The sequence below is a fragment of the Gorilla gorilla genome, chromosome 4, assembly GCF_029281585.2.
Source record: "Gorilla gorilla gorilla isolate KB3781 chromosome 4, NHGRI_mGorGor1-v2.1_pri, whole genome shotgun sequence".
Classification (NCBI taxonomy): domain Eukaryota; kingdom Metazoa; phylum Chordata; class Mammalia; order Primates; family Hominidae; genus Gorilla; species Gorilla gorilla.
In genome coordinates this window covers 60,845,193-60,863,414 of record NC_073228.2, presented here as the reverse complement: position 1 = coordinate 60,863,414, position 18,222 = coordinate 60,845,193, and the positions used below count along the sequence as shown (strand labels likewise).

The following is an 18,222-nucleotide window of genomic DNA, read 5'->3' as shown; positions in this document are numbered from 1 at the left end:
AATGAGACACCACTCCACAATTATTAGAATGTCTAAAATGAAAACATTTCACTCAGGCTTGAGAGGCTGATAATGAGGTTCTGCCTAAGTCTTGTCACCCAGAGTTATCTGATATACCTTAGGAATGCACCCTGAGACTGGGTAATTTACAAAGAAAAGAGATTTATTTTGGTTCACAGTTCTAGAGGCTGGGAAGTCCAAGATTGAGCAGCTCATCTGGTCAGCTTCTGGTGAGGGCCTTTGACCTGTGTCCTAACATGGCAGAGAAGCAGAAGGGCAAGCAAGCATGTGCCAGAGAGAGAGGACAAAATAGGCTGACCTGCTTTATAACAACCTACTCTCAGGAGAGCTAATCCATTCTCTCGATAACCCACCCAGAGGAAGTCATTCATCCATCCTAATAACCCAGTCACCTCTTAAAGACCCTGCCTCCAAACACCATCATGTTGGCAAGTAAATTTCAACATGAGTTTTGGTTGGCACAAACCACATTCAAATCATAGCACCTGTCAAGCAGAGAGACCAGCCTGTCCTGAACACCCTGAAGGAAGTGCCTAGGGTAAAGCCCTGTGGGGGGATGGGGAACAGAATAAACCTGGCAGTGGTAGATTCTCAGTCTGGTTCATAGAGACCATCATACCTACATTAAAAAAAAAAAATTTTTTTTTTGAGACGAGGTCTTGCTCTTGTTCCCCATGCTGGAGTGCAATGGCGCGATCTCGGCTCACTGCAACCTCTGCCTCCCGGGTTCAAATGATTCTCTTGCCTCAGCCTCCCGGGTAGCTGGGATTACAGGCACCTACTACCATGCCTGGCTAACTTTTGTACTTTTAGTAGAGACTGGGTTTCACCATGTTGGCCAGGCTGGTCTCAAACTCCTGACCTCAGGTGATCCGTCCACCTCAGCCTCCCAAAGTGCTGGAATTACGGGCATGAGCCACCATGCCCAGCCACATTTTTAAAAATTTTAATTGCAGGCAGGTGCAGTGGTTCATGCCTGTAAATCCCAGCATTTTGGGAGGCCAAGGGCAATCTATTAACACAGCCAAGCGGGGACAGCAGATTGCTAGAAGGAATGGGACACAGTCACACAGGCCAAGCTAGCATGGGCTATTGATGGGGTGGGGAGGAGGAAGGCAGAGGAGATTTAAATTATGAGATGTACCTCTTAGGGAAGATTTTTGGAAGGGGTGATTAGGGCAAATAGGGAATGATTTGGAGGATTCTAGTGAGAAGAAATATGGATGCCTAAAGATGAACTTCCTTGTTCACGACTTGCCTGCCTTGATAAATCTGTGTTGTTCATTACTATGTCCCTAGCACCTAGCACAGAGCCTTAAGCATAGTGGAACTTAGTAAATATTTGTTGAATGACTTAAAAAACATGATATGCTACATTAATATCTCAAAGCATTGCTATCCTTCTAAATATTTCTACTTAGTTTAAAATACGTAATTATTAAATTAACTTTAGGCCAGGTGTGGTGGCTCACACCTGTAATCCCAGCACTTTGGGAGGCTGAGACGGGTGGATCATTTGAGGTCAGAAGTTTGAGACCAGCCTAAAAATACAAAAATTAGCCAGGTGTGGTAACGTGCACCTGTAATCCCAGCTACTAGGGAGGCCGAGACAGGAAAATGGCTTGAACCTGGGAGGCAGAGGCTGCAGTGAGCTGAGATTGCACCTCTGCGCTGCAACCTGGGCTACAGAGCAAGACTTGAGACTCTGTCTCAGAAAAAAAGCTGGGCCAGGCGCGGTGGCTCACACCTGTAATCCCAGCACTTTGGGAGGCCAAGGCAGGCGGATCACCTGAGGTCAGGAATTTGAGACCAGCCTGGCCAACATGGTGAAACCCTGTCTCTACTAAAAATGCAAAAATTAGCCAGGTGTGGTGGTGGGCGCCTGTGATTCCAGCTACTCGGGAGGCTGAGGCAGGAGAATCTCTTGAACCTGGGAGGTGGAAGTGAGCCAAGATCACGCCACTGCACTCCAGCCTGGGCAACAGAGACTCCATCTCAAAAAAAAAAAGGCCAGACGTGGTGGCTCATGCCTGTAATCCCAGCACTTTCTGAGGCCGAGGCAGGCAGATCACCTGAGATCAGGAGTTCAAGACCAGCTTGGCCAACATGGCAAAACCCCATCTCTACTAAAAATACGAAAATTAGCCGGGTGTGGTGGTGCATGCCTATAATCTCAGCTACTTGGAAGGCTGAGGGAGGAGAATCGCCTGAACCCAGGAGGCAGAGGTTGCAGTGAGCCGAGATTGCACCACTGCGTTCCAGCATGGGCAACAGAGTGAGACTCCATTAAAAAAAAAAAAAAAAGATAATAAATAAAAATAAATCAATAAACTTTGAAATTTTACAAAAGATGGTTGTACTAAAATTAATTTATGATCTTTAACTTACTTTTTCCTTCATTTGTGCTCTTATCTAATATTTATGTATATCCATTAGTTTTTATTATCTGAGTAACGCATGGGCATGCTTGTAAAAGTTCAAAATTTAAGCTCTCCCTCTCCCTCTCCCTCTCCCCTCTCCCCTCTCCCCTCTCCCCTCTCCCCTCTCCCCTCTCCCCTCTCCCCTCTCCCCTCTCCCCTCTCCCCTCTCCCCTCTTTCCACGGTCTCCCTCTGATGCCCAGCCGAAGCTGGACAGTACTGCTGCCATCTCAGCTCACTGCAACCTCCCTGCCTGATTCTCCTGCCTCAGCCTGCCGAGTGCCTGCGATTGCAGGCGCGCGCCGCCCCGCCTGACTGGTTTTCGTATTTTTTTGGTGGAGACGGGGTTTCGCTGCGTTGGCCGGGCTGGTCTCCAGCTCCTAACCGCGAGTGATCTGCCAGCCTCGGCCTCCCGAGGTGCCGGGATTGCAGACAGAGTCTGGTTAACTCAGTGCTCAATGGTGCCCAGGCTGGAGTGCAGTGGCGTGATCTCCGCCCGCTACAACCACCTCCCAGCCGCCTGCCTTGGCCTCCCAAAGTGCCGAGATTGCAGCCTCTGCCCGGCTGCCGCCCCGTCTGGGAAGTGAGGAGCGTCTCCGCCTGGCCGCCCATCGTCCGGGATGTGAGGAGCCCCTCTGCCTGGCTGCCCAGTCTGGAAAGTGAGGAGCCCCTCTGCCTGGCTGCCCAGTCTGGAAAGTGAGGAGCCTCTCTGCCCGGCCGCCATCCCATCTAGGAAACAAGGAGCGCCTCTTCCCGGCCGCCATCACATCTGGGAAGTGAGGAGCGGCTCTGCCCGGCCGCCCATCATCTGAGATGTGGGGAGCACCTCTGCCCTGCCGCCCTGTCCAGGATGTGAGGAGCGTCTCTGCCCGGCCGCCCCGTCTGAGAAGTGAGGAGACCCTCTGCCTGGCAACCGCCCTGTCTGAGAAGTGAGGAGCCCCTCCGCCCGGCAGCCGCCCCGCCCGAGAAGTGAGGAGCCCCTCCGCCCGGCAGCCACCCCGTCTGGGAAGTGAGGAGCATCTCCGCCCGGCAGCCACCTCGTCCGGGAGGGAGGTGGGGGGGCCAGCCCGCCGCCCGGCCAGCCGCCCCGTCCGGGAGGGAGGTGGGGGGGCCAGCCCCCCGCCCGGCAAGCCGCCCCGTCCGGCCAGCCGCCCCGTCCGGGAGGGAGGTGGGGGGGTCAGCCCACCGCCCAGCCTGCCGTCCTGTCCAGGAGGGAGGTGGGGGTTCGGACCCCCGCCTGGCCGGCCACCCGGTCCGAGAGGTGAGGGGCGCCTCTGCCCGGCCGCCCCTACTGGGAAGTGAGGAGCCCCTCTGATCGGCCAGCCGCTCCGTCCGGGAGGGAGGTGGGGGGGTCAGCCCCCCGTCCGGCCAGCCGCCCCGTCCAGGAGGGAGGTGGGGGGGTTAGCCCACCGCCCAGCCTGCCGCCCTGTCCAGGAGGGAGGTGGGGGTTAGCCCCCCACCTGGCCAGCCGCCCCGTCCGGGAGGTGAGGGGCACCTCTGCCCGGCCGCCCCTACTGGGAAGTGAGGAGCCCCCCGCCCGGCCAGCCGCCCCGTCTTGGAGGTGTACCCAACAGCTCATTGAGAACGGGTCATGATGACAATGGCGGTTTTGTGGAATGGAAAGGGGGGAAAGGTGGGGAAAAGATTGAGAAATTGGATGGTTGCCGTGTCTGTGTGGAAAGAGGTAGACGGGAGACTTTTCATTTTGTTCTGTACTAAGAAAAAATTCTTCTGCCTTGGGATCCTGTTGATCTGTGACCCTACCCCCAACCCTGTGCTCTCTGAAACATGTGCTGTACCCACTCAGGGTTCAATGGATTAAGGGCGGTGCAAGATGTGCTTTGTTAAACAGATGCTTGAAGGCAGCATGCTCGTTAAGAGCCATCACCACTCCCTAATCTCAAGTACCCAGGGACACAAACACTGCGGAAGGCCGCAGGGTCCTCTGCCTAGGAAAACCAGAGAACTTTGTTCACTTGCTTATCTGCCGACCTTCCCTCCACTATTGTCCTGTAACCCTGCCAAATCCCCCTCTGCGAGAAACACCCAAGAATGATCAATAAAAAAAAATAAATAAATAAATAAAATAAAATAAAATAAAATACAAAACAAAAAAAAAAAAAAAAAAAAAAAAAGTTCAAAATTTAAAAAGTCTAGAAGGTTAAAGTTGCATAAATGAATATATCACATGGTTTTTACATAGTCATAATTGTATATAGTTTTATATTTCTATATTCTCACTTATTTTGTAAATACTTTTCCATCTCTCTAATAGTCACTAATTTAAATGACTGCAAAAATTCCAATCATGTTATGTCATACTTAATTTAGCTATTCCCATACAATTGTACATATTTCAATTTTTAAACATTTTTAAAAGCACGTAGTGTTGCTTACACAGAATATATATATATATATATCTGTTGATATAAACAGAATATATGTATTTGAGATATCAAGGGGAAAAAAAACAAAGTGTCTTTTTTTTTTTTTTTTTTTTGAGACAGTGTCTTACTCTGTCGCCCAGGCTGGAGTGCAATGGCACGATCTTGGCTCACTGCAACCTCCACATCCTGGGCTCAAATGATCCTCCTGCCAAAGCCTCCTGAGTACCTGGGACTACAGGCATGTGCCACCATGCCTGGATAATTATTGTATCTTTTATAGAGATAGGATTTCATCATGTTGCCTAGGCTGGTCTCAAGTTCCTGGCCTCAAGTGATCTGCCCGCCTCGGTCTCCCAGAATGCTAGGATTGGAGGCATGAGCTACCACACCCAGCCCAAAGTGTCTTTTTCCTATTCTCTTACACAGTCATTCAGCACAACACTTTTGATACCAGATATGTGTGAGTTTTTTTCCTCACACACCAAACAAGCAATTCTGTAACAGACATCAGCTGGATGTCTTATAATTCAATTCAGTTCTGACACCTGGTGATCCCACAGGTTACGGCAATGCCATAAAACCATCCCCCATTGCTGCGAGGCACGAACCTGTACAACATGTTACTACACTGAATACTGTAGGCAACAGTAACACAATGGTGAGCATTTGTGTATCAAAACGTATCTAAACACAGAAAAGATATGGTTAAAATACAGTTTATAATCTAATGGGACCACTTTCATATATGTGGTCCATCACTGACCAAAATGTTGTTGTGTGGTGCGTGACTATATATATACATGGTCATCCCTCGATACTGAAGGGGAATTAGTTCCAGGATCCCCTTGAATACCAACATCTGAGGATGCTCAGGTCCTGCAGTTGGCCCTGCTGAACACCCGGATGTGAAAAGTAAGCCTCTGTAACTGTGGGTTCTGCATGCTGAGAATATTGTATTATCCCCATTTGGTTGAATCCACAGACGTAGATCTTGTGGATATGGAGGGCTGACTGTACATATTTATCTATCTATATTTTTTCTTTTGAATTATTTTCTTATACTATATTTAATTCTGCTGATTTCTTTGCAGAGGTAAACAGAAATGATAATTTTTTTCTTGCTTTACAAAAGAGCAAGAAAATAAATTATAAATGTGCCATTCCATGGAATTTTTTTGTTGGACAGAAATAGATTGTGGTCTAAAAAAATCTTGAGAATATATATATGTTTGTGTGTGTGTATGTATGTATAAAAGATTTAAAAAGTCAGCAGGCCAGGTGGCTCATGTCTGTAATCCCAGCACTTTGGGAGGCCGAGGCAGGCGGATCACTTGAGCCCAGTTCAGGACCAGCCTGGGCAACATGATAAAAACCCCATCTCTACAAAAAATACAAAAAAAATTTAGCTGGGCATAGTGGTGCACGCCTGTAGTCCCAGCTACTCAGGAGGCTGAGGTGGGAGGATTGCTTGAGCCCAGAGGTGGGGGATGGCAGGGTGGGGGTGGAGGTTGGGGTGGGGTGGAGGTTGCAGTGAGTTGAGATTGCGTCCTGGGTGACAGAGTGAGACTCTGTCTCAAAGAAAAAAAAATAAGTCAGCAAAATTTTTAACGTCTCTAAAGTGATTAAAAATTAAATGCGTTTTTGCCTTTCAGAGTTTACAATTTGGTAGGCTGTAGGGACCAGCCCCACAGGGTCGGTGGGTCTCTTCCCATCTGCGGAGATGAGAGAGTGTAGAAATAAAGACACAAGACAAAGAGATAAAAGAAAAGACAGCTGGGCCCTGGGGACCACTACCACCAAGATGCGGAGACCGGTAGTGGCCCCGAATGCCAGGCTGCACTGATATTTATTGGATACAAGACAAAGGGGCAGGATAAGGAGAGTGAGCCATCTCCAATGATAGGTAAGCCCACGTGGGTCACGTGTCCACTGGACAGGGGGCCCTTCCCTGCCTGGCAGCCGAGGCAGAGAGAGAGAGGGAGAGAGAGAGGCAGCTTACACCATTATTTCTGCATATCAGAGACTTTTAGTACTTTCACTAATTTTGCTACTGTTATCTAAAAGGCAGAGCCAGGTGTACAGGATGGAACGTGAAGGCGGACTGGGAGCGTGACCACTGAAGCACAGCATCACAGGGAGACGGTTAGGCCTCCGGATAACTGCGGGTGAGCCTGACTAATGTCAGGCCCTCCACAAGAGGTGGAGGAGTAGAGTCTTCTCTAAACTCCCCGGGGGAAAGGGAGACTCCCTTTCCCGTTCTGCTAAGTAGCGGGTGTTTTTCCTTGACAGTTAGACTACCGCTAGACCACGGTCCGCCTGGCAACGGGCGTCTTCCCAGACGCTGGCATTACCGCTAGACCAAGGAGCCCTCTGGTGGCCCTGTCTGGGCATAACAGAAGGCTCACACTCTTGTCTTCTGGTCACTCCTCACTATGTCCCCTCAGCTCCTATCTCTGTATGGCCTGGTTTTTCCTAGGTTATGATTATAGAGTGAGGATTATTATAATATTGGAATAAAGAATAAGTACTACTAACTAATGATTAATTATACTCATATATAATCATATCTAAGATCTATATCCGGTATAACTATTCTTGTTTTATATTTTATTATACTGGAACAGCTCGTGTCCTTGGTCTCTTGCCTCGGCACCTGGGTGGCTTGCCACCCACAGTAGGTAGGTGAATCAATTTGCCCTTGGGAAGATGATGTAAATCAGCAAATGAATTCCTAATTTAAAATGTAGCTGTTAAGGGTGATATGTGAGCATGTTTAAGCAATGTGACAAATGCTTTACCTGCATCATTTTATTTAATCCTCAGAAGAGTACTATGAAATAGCTCCATTTTGCAGATGAGGTTTATATTTTTCAGAAAGGTCAGTCACTTGCCCAACATTGCTAGTCAGTGTTACACAGCTAGTAAAGTGTTGGAGATAAACTGTAGACTCCAGAGCCCATGCTCTTAATCACCCCATAGACATTCAGGCCATTTGGAGGTAGGCTTCTCAATATCAATTATGTCTTAATTGAGGGTATTTGTTTTCCAATTTATCTGAAAGGAGCTCAAGAAAATTAAAAAGAAGACTGGATGCAACCTCATTAACAGATGAAGCTCTTGTCTGGAAATATACTTTCAACACTGACAGTTATAATCAAATGCCTTTTAATAAGTAATTGTGCTGAGTGATGTACCTTCAAGCCAAATCAAGCAAACAGGCAGAATCCATGTCCTCTAGAGACGGACCCTTGTGACTGACTATGCCAAAGACATGGATGTTTGAACAATGAACCAATAACGAGTGTGTTAAAAGGCAAGATAAAATACAGCATTTACCTGGTATCAAAGCATTGGACTTTTCCACTCCACCAGAGTGGGCCTGGCAGGAAAAGGAGGAAGGCATCCTGGAAGGAATGGGACACAAAAGTGAAGAAAACACAGATGATGGATGCTGCTTTCGGTTTAACTTGAAAGACCAAAGATAGGTGGGTCTGAAGCATGGGACTGATGCCAAGCTAAGTCTTATTTGGTTTCCTGCCCAGGACTCACCAATTAGAGATTGGTGAGAGACTCTGTCTAACTCACCAATTAGAGATTGGTGAGAGACTCTGTCTAACTCACCAATCAGAGATAGGGCCCCTGTTCCCACCCAATGTCAGTCATTTAACACACACTTTATCTTCTACCCAGCAGGCCTGCCCACTTGCCCTGGGTGTTCTGCTGTTCTGGAACTCAGAGAGAGGCTGTGTCACTAGGCATAAAGACGGATCCTCTTATCTCCTGGCGAAAGCACTTTGCCCTGACCTCCTCCCCTGCACAGTTGAGGAGGCATGAAGCCTGTATTGTGAGGGTAGAGCTCCTTCCTGGCATTCTAGAGGAAAATTCCATCAGTGCCTTCTAGATACCAGTCTGTCCTCTTGGCCTTATCCAATCTATTTAATACATTGTATTCAATCTGTAATATCCCAACAGTAAATTCACTGCCAACAACTCTGTTCTTTGGCTTATGATTTGCTGCAGTATGTGTCATCATGAAGCTCTGTCCTCAAGCTCAGAGAGGTGTACAGAAGCCACTTCCCTTATAATTTATTTTATTTGATGTGTGGGTGGGAAGGGGGAGACTAAACCTCCTTATTCACATCCTCCCTGGAATATTTCTTCATTATCTGCCAATGAACAAGGAGTGTGTCTTTCCTATCTCCCTCTTCCAACATTTATATATCACTGACCACACGCCAGGCACAATTCTAAGTGTTTTCCTAATATATATATATATATATATACATACACATATACATATACGTGTATACATGTATATACATATACATGTATATGTATATATACATAGAAATATATGTATATACATAAAATATATATATATACATATATATGTATTTTTTTTTGAGACAAGTTCTTGCTCTGTCACCCAGTCTGGAGTGTAGTGGCACAATCACAGCTCACTGCAGCTTTGACCTCCTAGGCTCAAGTGATCGCCCACCTCAGCCTCCCGGGTAGCTGGGACTATAGGTGCATGCCATTATGCCTGGCTAATGAATTTTTTTTTTTTTTGAGATGGAGTATTGCTGTGTTGCCCAGGCTGGAGTGCAGTGGCGTGATCTCAGCTCACTGCAACCTCCACCTCCCAGGTTCAAGTGATTCTTCTGCCTCAGCCTCCCAAGTAGCTGGGATTACAGGTGCCCACCACCATGCCTGGCTAATTTTTGTATTTTTAGTAGAGATAGGGTTTCACCATGTTGGTCAGGGTGGTCTCGAACTCCTGACCTCAGGGATCCACCCACCTCATCCTCCCAAGTGCTGGGATTACAGGCGTGAGCCACTGTGCCCAGCCTTTCCTATTATATTAACTAATTTAATTTTCATAACAATCTCATGAGGTATGTCCTATTGTTATTCCCATTTGGCAGATGAGGCAAAGAGAAGTTAAATAATCTGTCCAGTGATGCACAGCTAGTAATTGGCACAACTGATGTTCAGATCTAGCAGGCAGACTCCAGCATCCTTAGTCTTTGTTGTTGTTGTTGTTTAAGAGACGGGGTCTTACTCTGTGGCCCAGACTGGAGTGCAGCGGTACAATCACAACTCACTGCAGCCTCAACCTCCTAGGCTCAAGCAATCTTCCCACGTAGCTGGGACTACAGGTGTGTACCACCACATCCAATTAATTCTTTAATTTTTTTTTCTTTTTTTTTTTTTGGAGACAAAGTCTCGCTTAATCCCCCAGGCTGGAATGCAGTGATGCGATCTCGGCTCACTGAAACCTCCGCCTCCCGCGTTCAAGAGATTCTCATGCTTCAGCCTCCCAAATAGCTGGGATTACAGGCGCCTGTCACCACACCCGGCTAAGTTTTGTATTTTTAGTGAAGACAGGATTTTGCCATGTTGGCCAGGCTGGTCTCAAACTCCTGGCCTCAGGTGATCTGCCCACCTTGGCCTCCCAAAGTGTTGGGATTACAGGCATGAGCCACGGCGCCCGGCTTAATTCTTTAAAATTTTTTGTAGAGACAGGGTCTCCTTGTGTTATTCAGGCAGGTCTCAAACTCCTGGGCTCAAGCAATCCTCTCATCCCCAGCCAAGCTTCCCTGCTTTAACCAGCGACCTGTGCTGTCTCTAGGAGAACATCAGAGTGACACCTAGTGGACGTTTGTTAACATCATAAGGAGGGCATAAGGTTCAAGGCAAGTCAGGGAGCCAGACTGGCAGAAGTATAGATGATCAGGAGATGCCTGCGGACTGTAGAAAGAAACTTACATTGCAGGGGAGGCAAACCCTGGCATACCAGACTCCCTCTCCCCAACTGTAGCAAGTGCTGGCCTCAGTTTGTACCAAACCATATCCATTGCTCACTGAAAGTGCTTGATATTGCCTCTTTTCTGCAGCTCTTGAGTTAGGTTTTTTTTTTTTTAGATGGAGTCTCACTCTGTCACCCAGGATCGAGTGCAGTGGTGCGATCTCAGCTCACTACAACCTCCACCTCCTGGGTTCAAGCGATTCTCCTGCCTCAGCCTCCCGAATAGCTGGGATTACAGGCATGCGCCACCACGCCCAGCTAATTTTTGTATTTTTAGTAGAGACAGGGTTTCACCATGTTGGCCAGGCTGGTCTCAAACTCCTGAGCTCAAGTGATCCACCCGCCTCGGCCTCCCAAGGTGCTAGGATTACAGGTGTGAGCTATTGTGCCCGGCCTAGTCAGATTTTTATTTTTTTTATTTAGAGACAGACTCTGGCTCTGTCACCCAAACTTGAGTGCAATGGTGCCATCATAGCTCACTGCAGCCTCCAACTCCTGGTCTCCAGTGATCCTCCCACCTCAGCCTCCCAACTGGGACTACAGGTGCATGCCACCACGCCCAGCTAATTTGTTTATTTTTTGTAGAGATGGGGTTTCAATGTTTCTCAGGCTGGTCTTGCACTCCTGGCCTCAAGAGATCCTCCCACCGCAGCTACCCCAAGCTTTGGGATTATAGGTGTTGAACCACCATACCTGGCTGGATATGGATTTTTAAGTAAGTTTTATTTACAAAGGAGTTCTTTGCAATATTGTATCTGTGATGTCCCTCTAAATAAATGCTTTTTCCCAGCCCCTGCCTACCAGACATTACCCAGTACACATCTACAACCCCACGAAGACCTTGTTACTGCTCACCCTCCTGGAGAAGCCCCAATGAGTCAACATTGTCATTAACTGGCAACGCTGATTGAGAGCTCTTAGGGATCTAGATTCTTCACAAAGCTGCATGGTGCAAGCAGTGCCCTAAAGAATTTGCCCCTCTGTAAAAGGCTTTTGTCCTCTGTGCTCTGATATTTGTGTAACTTGTTTTTTGTTTGTTTGTTTTTTAGGAAAAAGATTTACAATTCATTACATTATTCACATAAAATACATTATCTTATGAGCTCCTCCAAACAATTTCATAAGAGATCACAGCCTTCACTTGGTAGAGAGGAAACTGAGGCACAACTAGGTGACATGAGTTGCCTAGAGTCATGCACTAGGAATGGCAGAGCAAAGCTCAGCCTCAGCCATGCCGTCTGTGCCAGGTCATTGCGTCTCTGTGGGCCTTGCTTTTTTTTGTTTTATCTACAGAGTAATGGGATTGGAATAGGAGCTCTATCAGGGTTCTTCCAACTCAAACATTTTGTAACACTAAAATTCTGAGGGCTACTTTTCCCTGAAAGATCAGGTAACCAAACCTCCTGAATTTCACATTTCCACTCATTGAGGTGTGGAGGGAGGAGGGAGATGAAAGCACCTTATTTACATCTACCCAGGAACGCGACTTCATTATCTCTCAGTGAACAAGGAGTATGTCTTTCCCATCTCCCTCTTTTTCCTAACACGGACAGGGATAGAGTTGTTTTTGAAAGGGCTTTCTGCCCTATGCTCCTTATGGACATCAAATAACTAAGATGGTGAAATTCTGCAGTAAACACAACAACATATTTGCCTCAAAACCTGTGGATTAGGCTGGGCGCGGTGGCTCACGCCTGTAATCCCAGCACTTTGGGAGGCCAAGGCAGGCGGATCACGACGTCAGGAGATCGAGACCATCTTGGCTAACACGGTGAAACCCCGTCTCCACTAAAAATACAAAAAAAAAATTAGCCGGGCGTGGTGGCGGACGCCTGTAGTCCCAGCTACTCGGGAGGCTGAGGCAGGAGAATGGCGTGAACCCAGGAGGCGGAGCTTGCAGTGAGCCGAGATTGCGCCACTGCACTCCAGCCTGGGCAACAGAGCGAGACTCCGTCTCAAAACAAAACCAAACCAAAACAAAAAACCTGTGGATTACAACTTTTTAGTGACTTTTTAATATAATAATGATAGCTGAGATCAGTAGAGCACACACTCTATGAGTCTGGCACTGTACCAAATGCTTGACAAGTATTATAGTATTTATTACTCACAACCATCTCAAGAGGAAGGTATTATCATCATTATTTCCATGCTACAGAAGAAGGAACAGTGGCTGAGGGAAGTAAAAATAAAAGCACTTAGTCGAGATCACAGAGCTATTATGTGGAGCCTAGATTCAAACCCAGGAAATTTGCCAGCAACTCTTAACTGCTGCAAGAGATCACATGACTTCTCCTAGGAGAAAGGGAAGTTGGTATTACGCACATTTCATTCCCTTTAAGTGTTTATTGTGTAATATTTAAGATAGAAAAAATGTACATTATGCACAGATAGTGCTTCCTCATTAATTTATGTATTTTATATTTCCCACTGTGTGCCAAGTATTAGGGATGTGATATATATTCGCACGCGTATGTGTATATATATATATTTGCCATTGTGTACCAAACATTAAGCATGTAACAACAAATTCCTCCAGATGGAGAGGGTCACGAGAAAATTAAGGCAATGTTAGAAAAATCATCTAGAGTTTATTATCCAGTGCCACCTCCGTGTCTAGCATTACGCTGGGTAAGCCTGAGTAAAGAAGAGTGTCCGAAAACCCTGCCATAAAATAAACTACATAGACAGAAAAAAAGGTCACTTAGTTTGGTTATAAAGAAAGGAGTCTGTTCACACAGCGTAAAAACGAATCTTATAATCGTATTTTATAAGCATCAGAGGCAAAAGCAACTAGGGTGACGGGCTTTGGGGAGTGGAAAGCGCCGGATCCTGGGAGCCAGTCGCCCTACTCGATCAAGCATTTTCTGACGGCCCTATCCAATAACGTGGGGACACAGCTGAAAACCATGCAAGCTGATCGCTGCCCTCCCGGAGTTTATGGTCTGGTGAGAAGATCCCTGCTCTGAGTCACTGCCAAGCTCTAGCTATGTGACTTTGAACAGAGAATTTCTGTCCCTATCTATAAAATAAACGGGGTTAAACCAGGGAATCCGCCATTCAAATTCCTGGCCCAAGTGTCTCCGGGGTCGCGGTGCCCAAAGGAGGGTGGGCGAGGATCCCTGGGCCTGCGCTGCGGCGGCCTGACAGCAGGAGCGCTGTTCCGGCGCAGAGAGCGTTCGCGTTCCAAAAGCGCGTGTCCCTCGCCGCGTGCCGTCGTCCCCGCCGCCGCCGCCGCCGCCACAGCCCGCTGGGCCGAAGGAGGCGGAGCTGGCGCTGTCCCGGCTCTCTTGCGGGGAAGCAACTGAGGGGGCTGCGCGGCGGGCCCCGGCGGCCGAAGAGGCTGGCAGGTGGCGCCGTGGGGTGGGTGCTCCTGGTGAGAGGAGTCCACTCTATGCGTGCGGGCGGAGGCCGGCCCCCGAGAGCCGCCGAGATGAAGAAAGACGTGCGGATCCTGCTGGTGGGAGAACGTGAGTCCGCACCCTCTGGCCGGCCCCTGAGTCCCTGCCCTCCCTGCCCCTGCAGCCCCTGTCGCCCCTGCAGCCCCAACCTTTGCAGCCCCGGCCCTTCTCGCGCCTCACAGCTCCGCTCGCCTTTCTCCGCGTTCCTAGGCCTTCCAGCCCCTTCACTCTTCTCTTTTGGCTGCCTGCCGGCGGCCCTCACCCTGTCACCTCACCTGGGCCCTCCAGAGATCTCCTTTCCCTGTTCCCCAGCCGTCCTCCCAAGCCATGTCCCCATTAGCCCCTAACCGCCCGACCTCATCCCTCCGAAGCTTCTCTCCTCCTTTTCCTCTTCGAACCCTGTCCTTCTGGGCCTCACAGTTTCCCAGGCCGCCTCCTTTCAGACCTTCTTGTCTTCTGGAGATTCTCTTATCACTGCCAGGCAGGTGCTGGAATAAGCAGACTGACCAATAGGGATTGCGTGAACCGGCTCCCGGGGAAGCTGGGGGAGGGGTGCAGAACTATTCGACTTGTGGGCAAGGTCAGGTTTCTGCATTTTTTTGGCACTCGCAGTCTTCACTCCCTCTATGTATTGACATTAAGATATGAGTAGTGGAAAGGGCCGGATCCTTTTTAGCAATACTTGTACTTTGCATTGGACTAACTCCTCGTACTCGAGATATTTCATCAAAAATTTTTACTCAACTTCGAGTTATGCAAGCGCTCAATGAATTAGAATTATCTGGGGAGGGTCCAATTGTTGTTACCCTAAAGCGTAATCTTTGCCCTCTTTTTAAGCATTATTTATTCCATAGTTACTTCGTAGTTAACTTATTAATAACCACAAGCACACAGACATTTGATATCTCCCCCCACCCAGAAATTTCATACATTTCACCTTTTGAAAATATAATAAAGGAGAGTTCCCTCTGTTCACTGACATGAGGACACAACAGCGGGGACTTCTTGATATCACTCTGCAAGTTATGTAACTCAGTTGCTAGGACTAAAATAAGAAAGTGGGCCAGGGATAACTGGATTGTTTGTTTTAAAGAGTTAATACATTCGTTAATAGTCTGCCATTGCTGTTTCGAAGCATTCTATTTTAAACCATTATTTCATTCTTGGTAACCCCTCAGGGTCACCATGATGGAATCCCAAGGAAGAAAGTTAACACGTTTTTACCCTCTTCTGTAGTGTTCTTTGCGTTCATTGAAATTTCATCCACCTGCTGTTTGGAGAAATCTTCCTTTAGAATTAGAATTTAGGAGTAAGCTTAGCCAGCCATAGTTTACTTTTTGATTTGTAGTTGTAAATTTTTATTTTTATTTATAACTATATCTTAATCTGTATTTTTCATGGACTTCCTTGACAAGGTTCAGGAAGGTGTTGTTTAACATATAATTCATGCTTATGATTTTGGAGCAAGGTAGGGAAAGTGAGTAGACGACTTGCTTAAAAAACTGATCCTTAAATATATGATGAAATAGTTTGTTGTTGTTGTTGTTTTGAGACAGAGTCTCGCTCTGTCACCGAGGCTGGAGTGCAGTGCCTGGGATTACAGGCACGGTGGCTCATGCCTGTAATCCCAGCACTTTGGGAGGCCAAGGCAGGCAGATCACTTGAAGTCAGGAGTTCGAGACGAGCCTGGCGAACATGGTGAAACCCTGTCTCTACTAAAAATACGAAAATTAGCCGGGTGTGGTGGCACACACCTGTAGTCCCAGCTACTCTGGAGGCTGAAGCAGGAGAATCACTTGAACCCTGGAGGAGGAGGTTGCAGTGAGCTGAGACATGCCAGCCTGGGCAGCAGAGCAAGACTCTGTCTGAAAAAAAAACTTTAATAATGCTCCCACACAGCTGGGTGAGGTGGCTTATACCTGTATTCCAAGCACTCTGGGAGGCTGAGGCAAGAGGATCACTTGAGGCCAAGGAGTTTGAGACCAACCTGGGCAATGTAGTGAGATCCTGTCTCTACAAAAAATTTAAATATTAATGGCTGGGCACAGTGGCTCACTCCTGTAATCCCAGCACTTTGGGAGGCTGAGGCAGGAGGATTGCTTGGACGCAGGAGTTTGAGACCAGCCTGGGCAACATAGTGAGACCCCGCCTCAAAAAAAAAACCACAACACTATTAGCTAGGCATGGTGGTGTGCACCTGTAGTCCTAGCTACTGGGGAGGCTGAGGTGAGAGAATTGCTTGAACCCAGAAAATCGAGGTTGCAGTGAGCCATGATCACACCACCGCACTTCAACCCAGGTGACAGAGCAAGACTGTCTCTTAAAAAAAAAATTAATTTTTAATGGCTGGGTGCAGTAGCTCATGCCTGTAACCCCAACACTTTGGGAGGCCAAAGTGGGCAGATCACCTGAGGTCAGGAGTTTGAGACCAGGAAACTGACCAACATGACGAAACCCAGTCTCTACTAAGAATACAATAATTAGTCAGCTGTGGCAGCACGCACCTGTAATCCCAGCTACTCAGGAGGCTAAAGCAGGAGAATGGCTTTCACCCAGGAGATGGAGGTCGCAGTGAGCTGAGATCACACCACTGCATTCCAACCTGGGCAACAGAGTGAGACTCTGTCTCAAAAAATATATATATATATTAATAATAGTAAACAGGATAGTTTTCATTTTAATGGAGTCTTCTTTTTAAATTAAATTGAGATATATTTGTTTTCTACTAGTTAAGTTCCTTAAGAAAATGGAACTGTTATCTTCTTTTAAAATGAATCTGGCAGCTCTTTAACTGGTTTGTCTAACTCTGATTATCATGGCAACCTCTGCCAAACTAGTTCAAAATTCCATTGGCTTTGGCCTTGACTTTTGCAATATCTCCCTTAACCAGTCTTTCTGCTCCTGCTTTCTTCCATTTTCCATGGAGCAGGCAGATTCATTTTTTTTTTTTATTTTTAATTTTTTTACCCTGAAGTATAGATTCAAGCTGTCCTGAATATATACAGATTCATATTTAGAAAATATCTCAGATTCTGCTATGCACCTTAAAAATCATCTAATGAGCCAGGTGTGGTGGCTCATGCCTATTATCTCAGCACTTTGGGAGGCCGAGGCAGGTGGATCACTTGAGGTCAGGAGTTCGAGACCAGCCTGGGCAACATGACGAACCCTCATCTCTACAAAAATTACAAAAAATTAGCTGGGTGAGGTGGCGTGCACCTGCAGTTCCAGCTACTTGAGAGGCTGAGGTGGGAGAATCACCTGAGCCCAGGAGTTCGGGGCTGCTGTGGGTCATGACTGCACCCCTGCACTCCAGCCTGGTTGACAGGGTGAGAATCTGTCTCAGAAAATAGATGTATATCATCCAATGATTTCTACTTTCACTTAGAATGAAGTCCAAACTTTTTAATGCAGTCCTGTAAGGCCCTCCACAATCTAGCCCTTACTTCCCTTTTATGCTACTCTCTCCTTCATTGCTCTTTCTATAAGAAGGCTCTGACCTAGGCATTATCCCCATAACCATGTATATTTGTACATTTTTTGTCCTGTCTCTTGGGCTAGAAAAGAATCATCATGAAGGCAGGGGATTTGTCTTCCTTCTTGCTGTATCCCCAGTGGCTAGAACAGACCTGGCACAAAAGAGGCACTCAGGTATTTCTTAAAAGAATGAATGAGTTCAAGCTAGTTCAGTTTGTTTAGACTTTCCTTGTTTTCCAAACCACTCCTCTTTGTCATAAAAATTTGATCATTTTTCTGTATTATTATTATTATTATTATTATTATTTTTTGTTTTTGTTTTTGAGATGGAGTCTCGCTTTGTCGCCCAGGCTGGAGTGCAGTGGCGCGATCTCGGCTCACTGCAAGCTCCACCTCCCAGGTTCAGGCCATTCTCCTGCCTCAGTCTCCCGAGTAGCTGGGACTACAGGTGCCCACCACCACGCCCGGCTAATTTTTTTTTTTTTTGTATTTTTAGTAGAGATGGGGTTTCACCATGTTAGGCAGGATGGTCTCGATCTCCTGACCTCATGATCTGCCTTCCTCAGCCTCCCAAAGTGCTGGGATTACAGGAGTGAGCCACCGCGCCCGGCCTATTATTATTTTTTTGAGACAGGGTCTTGCTCTGTCGCCCAGGCTGGAGTACAGTGGTGCCATCTTGGCTCACTGTAACCTCAGCCTCCCAAGTAGC

The 18,222-nt window shown here is 47.2% G+C and overlaps 1 protein-coding gene across 10 annotated transcripts in view; it reads left to right on the top strand.

Annotated features, from left to right (window-relative positions):
• Positions 1 to 13,517: 13,517 nt before the first annotated feature.
• Positions 13,518 to 18,222, top strand: part of RHOT1 (ras homolog family member T1) — a 111,428-nt gene continuing 106,723 nt past the window's right edge. For 2 of the 10 annotated variants that reach the window (XM_019028247.4, XM_019028243.4), the window contains exon 1: positions 13,813 to 14,105. In XM_019028247.4, coding sequence (XP_018883792.4) covers positions 14,030 to 14,105 — 76 coding nt within the window. In that variant the 5' untranslated portion in view covers positions 13,813 to 14,029. Of the gene's footprint in view, positions 14,106 to 18,222 lie in introns of all 10 variants that reach the window. The other 8 variants (XM_063706543.1, XM_063706542.1, XR_008680200.2 and 5 more) reach the window with 7 other exon arrangements.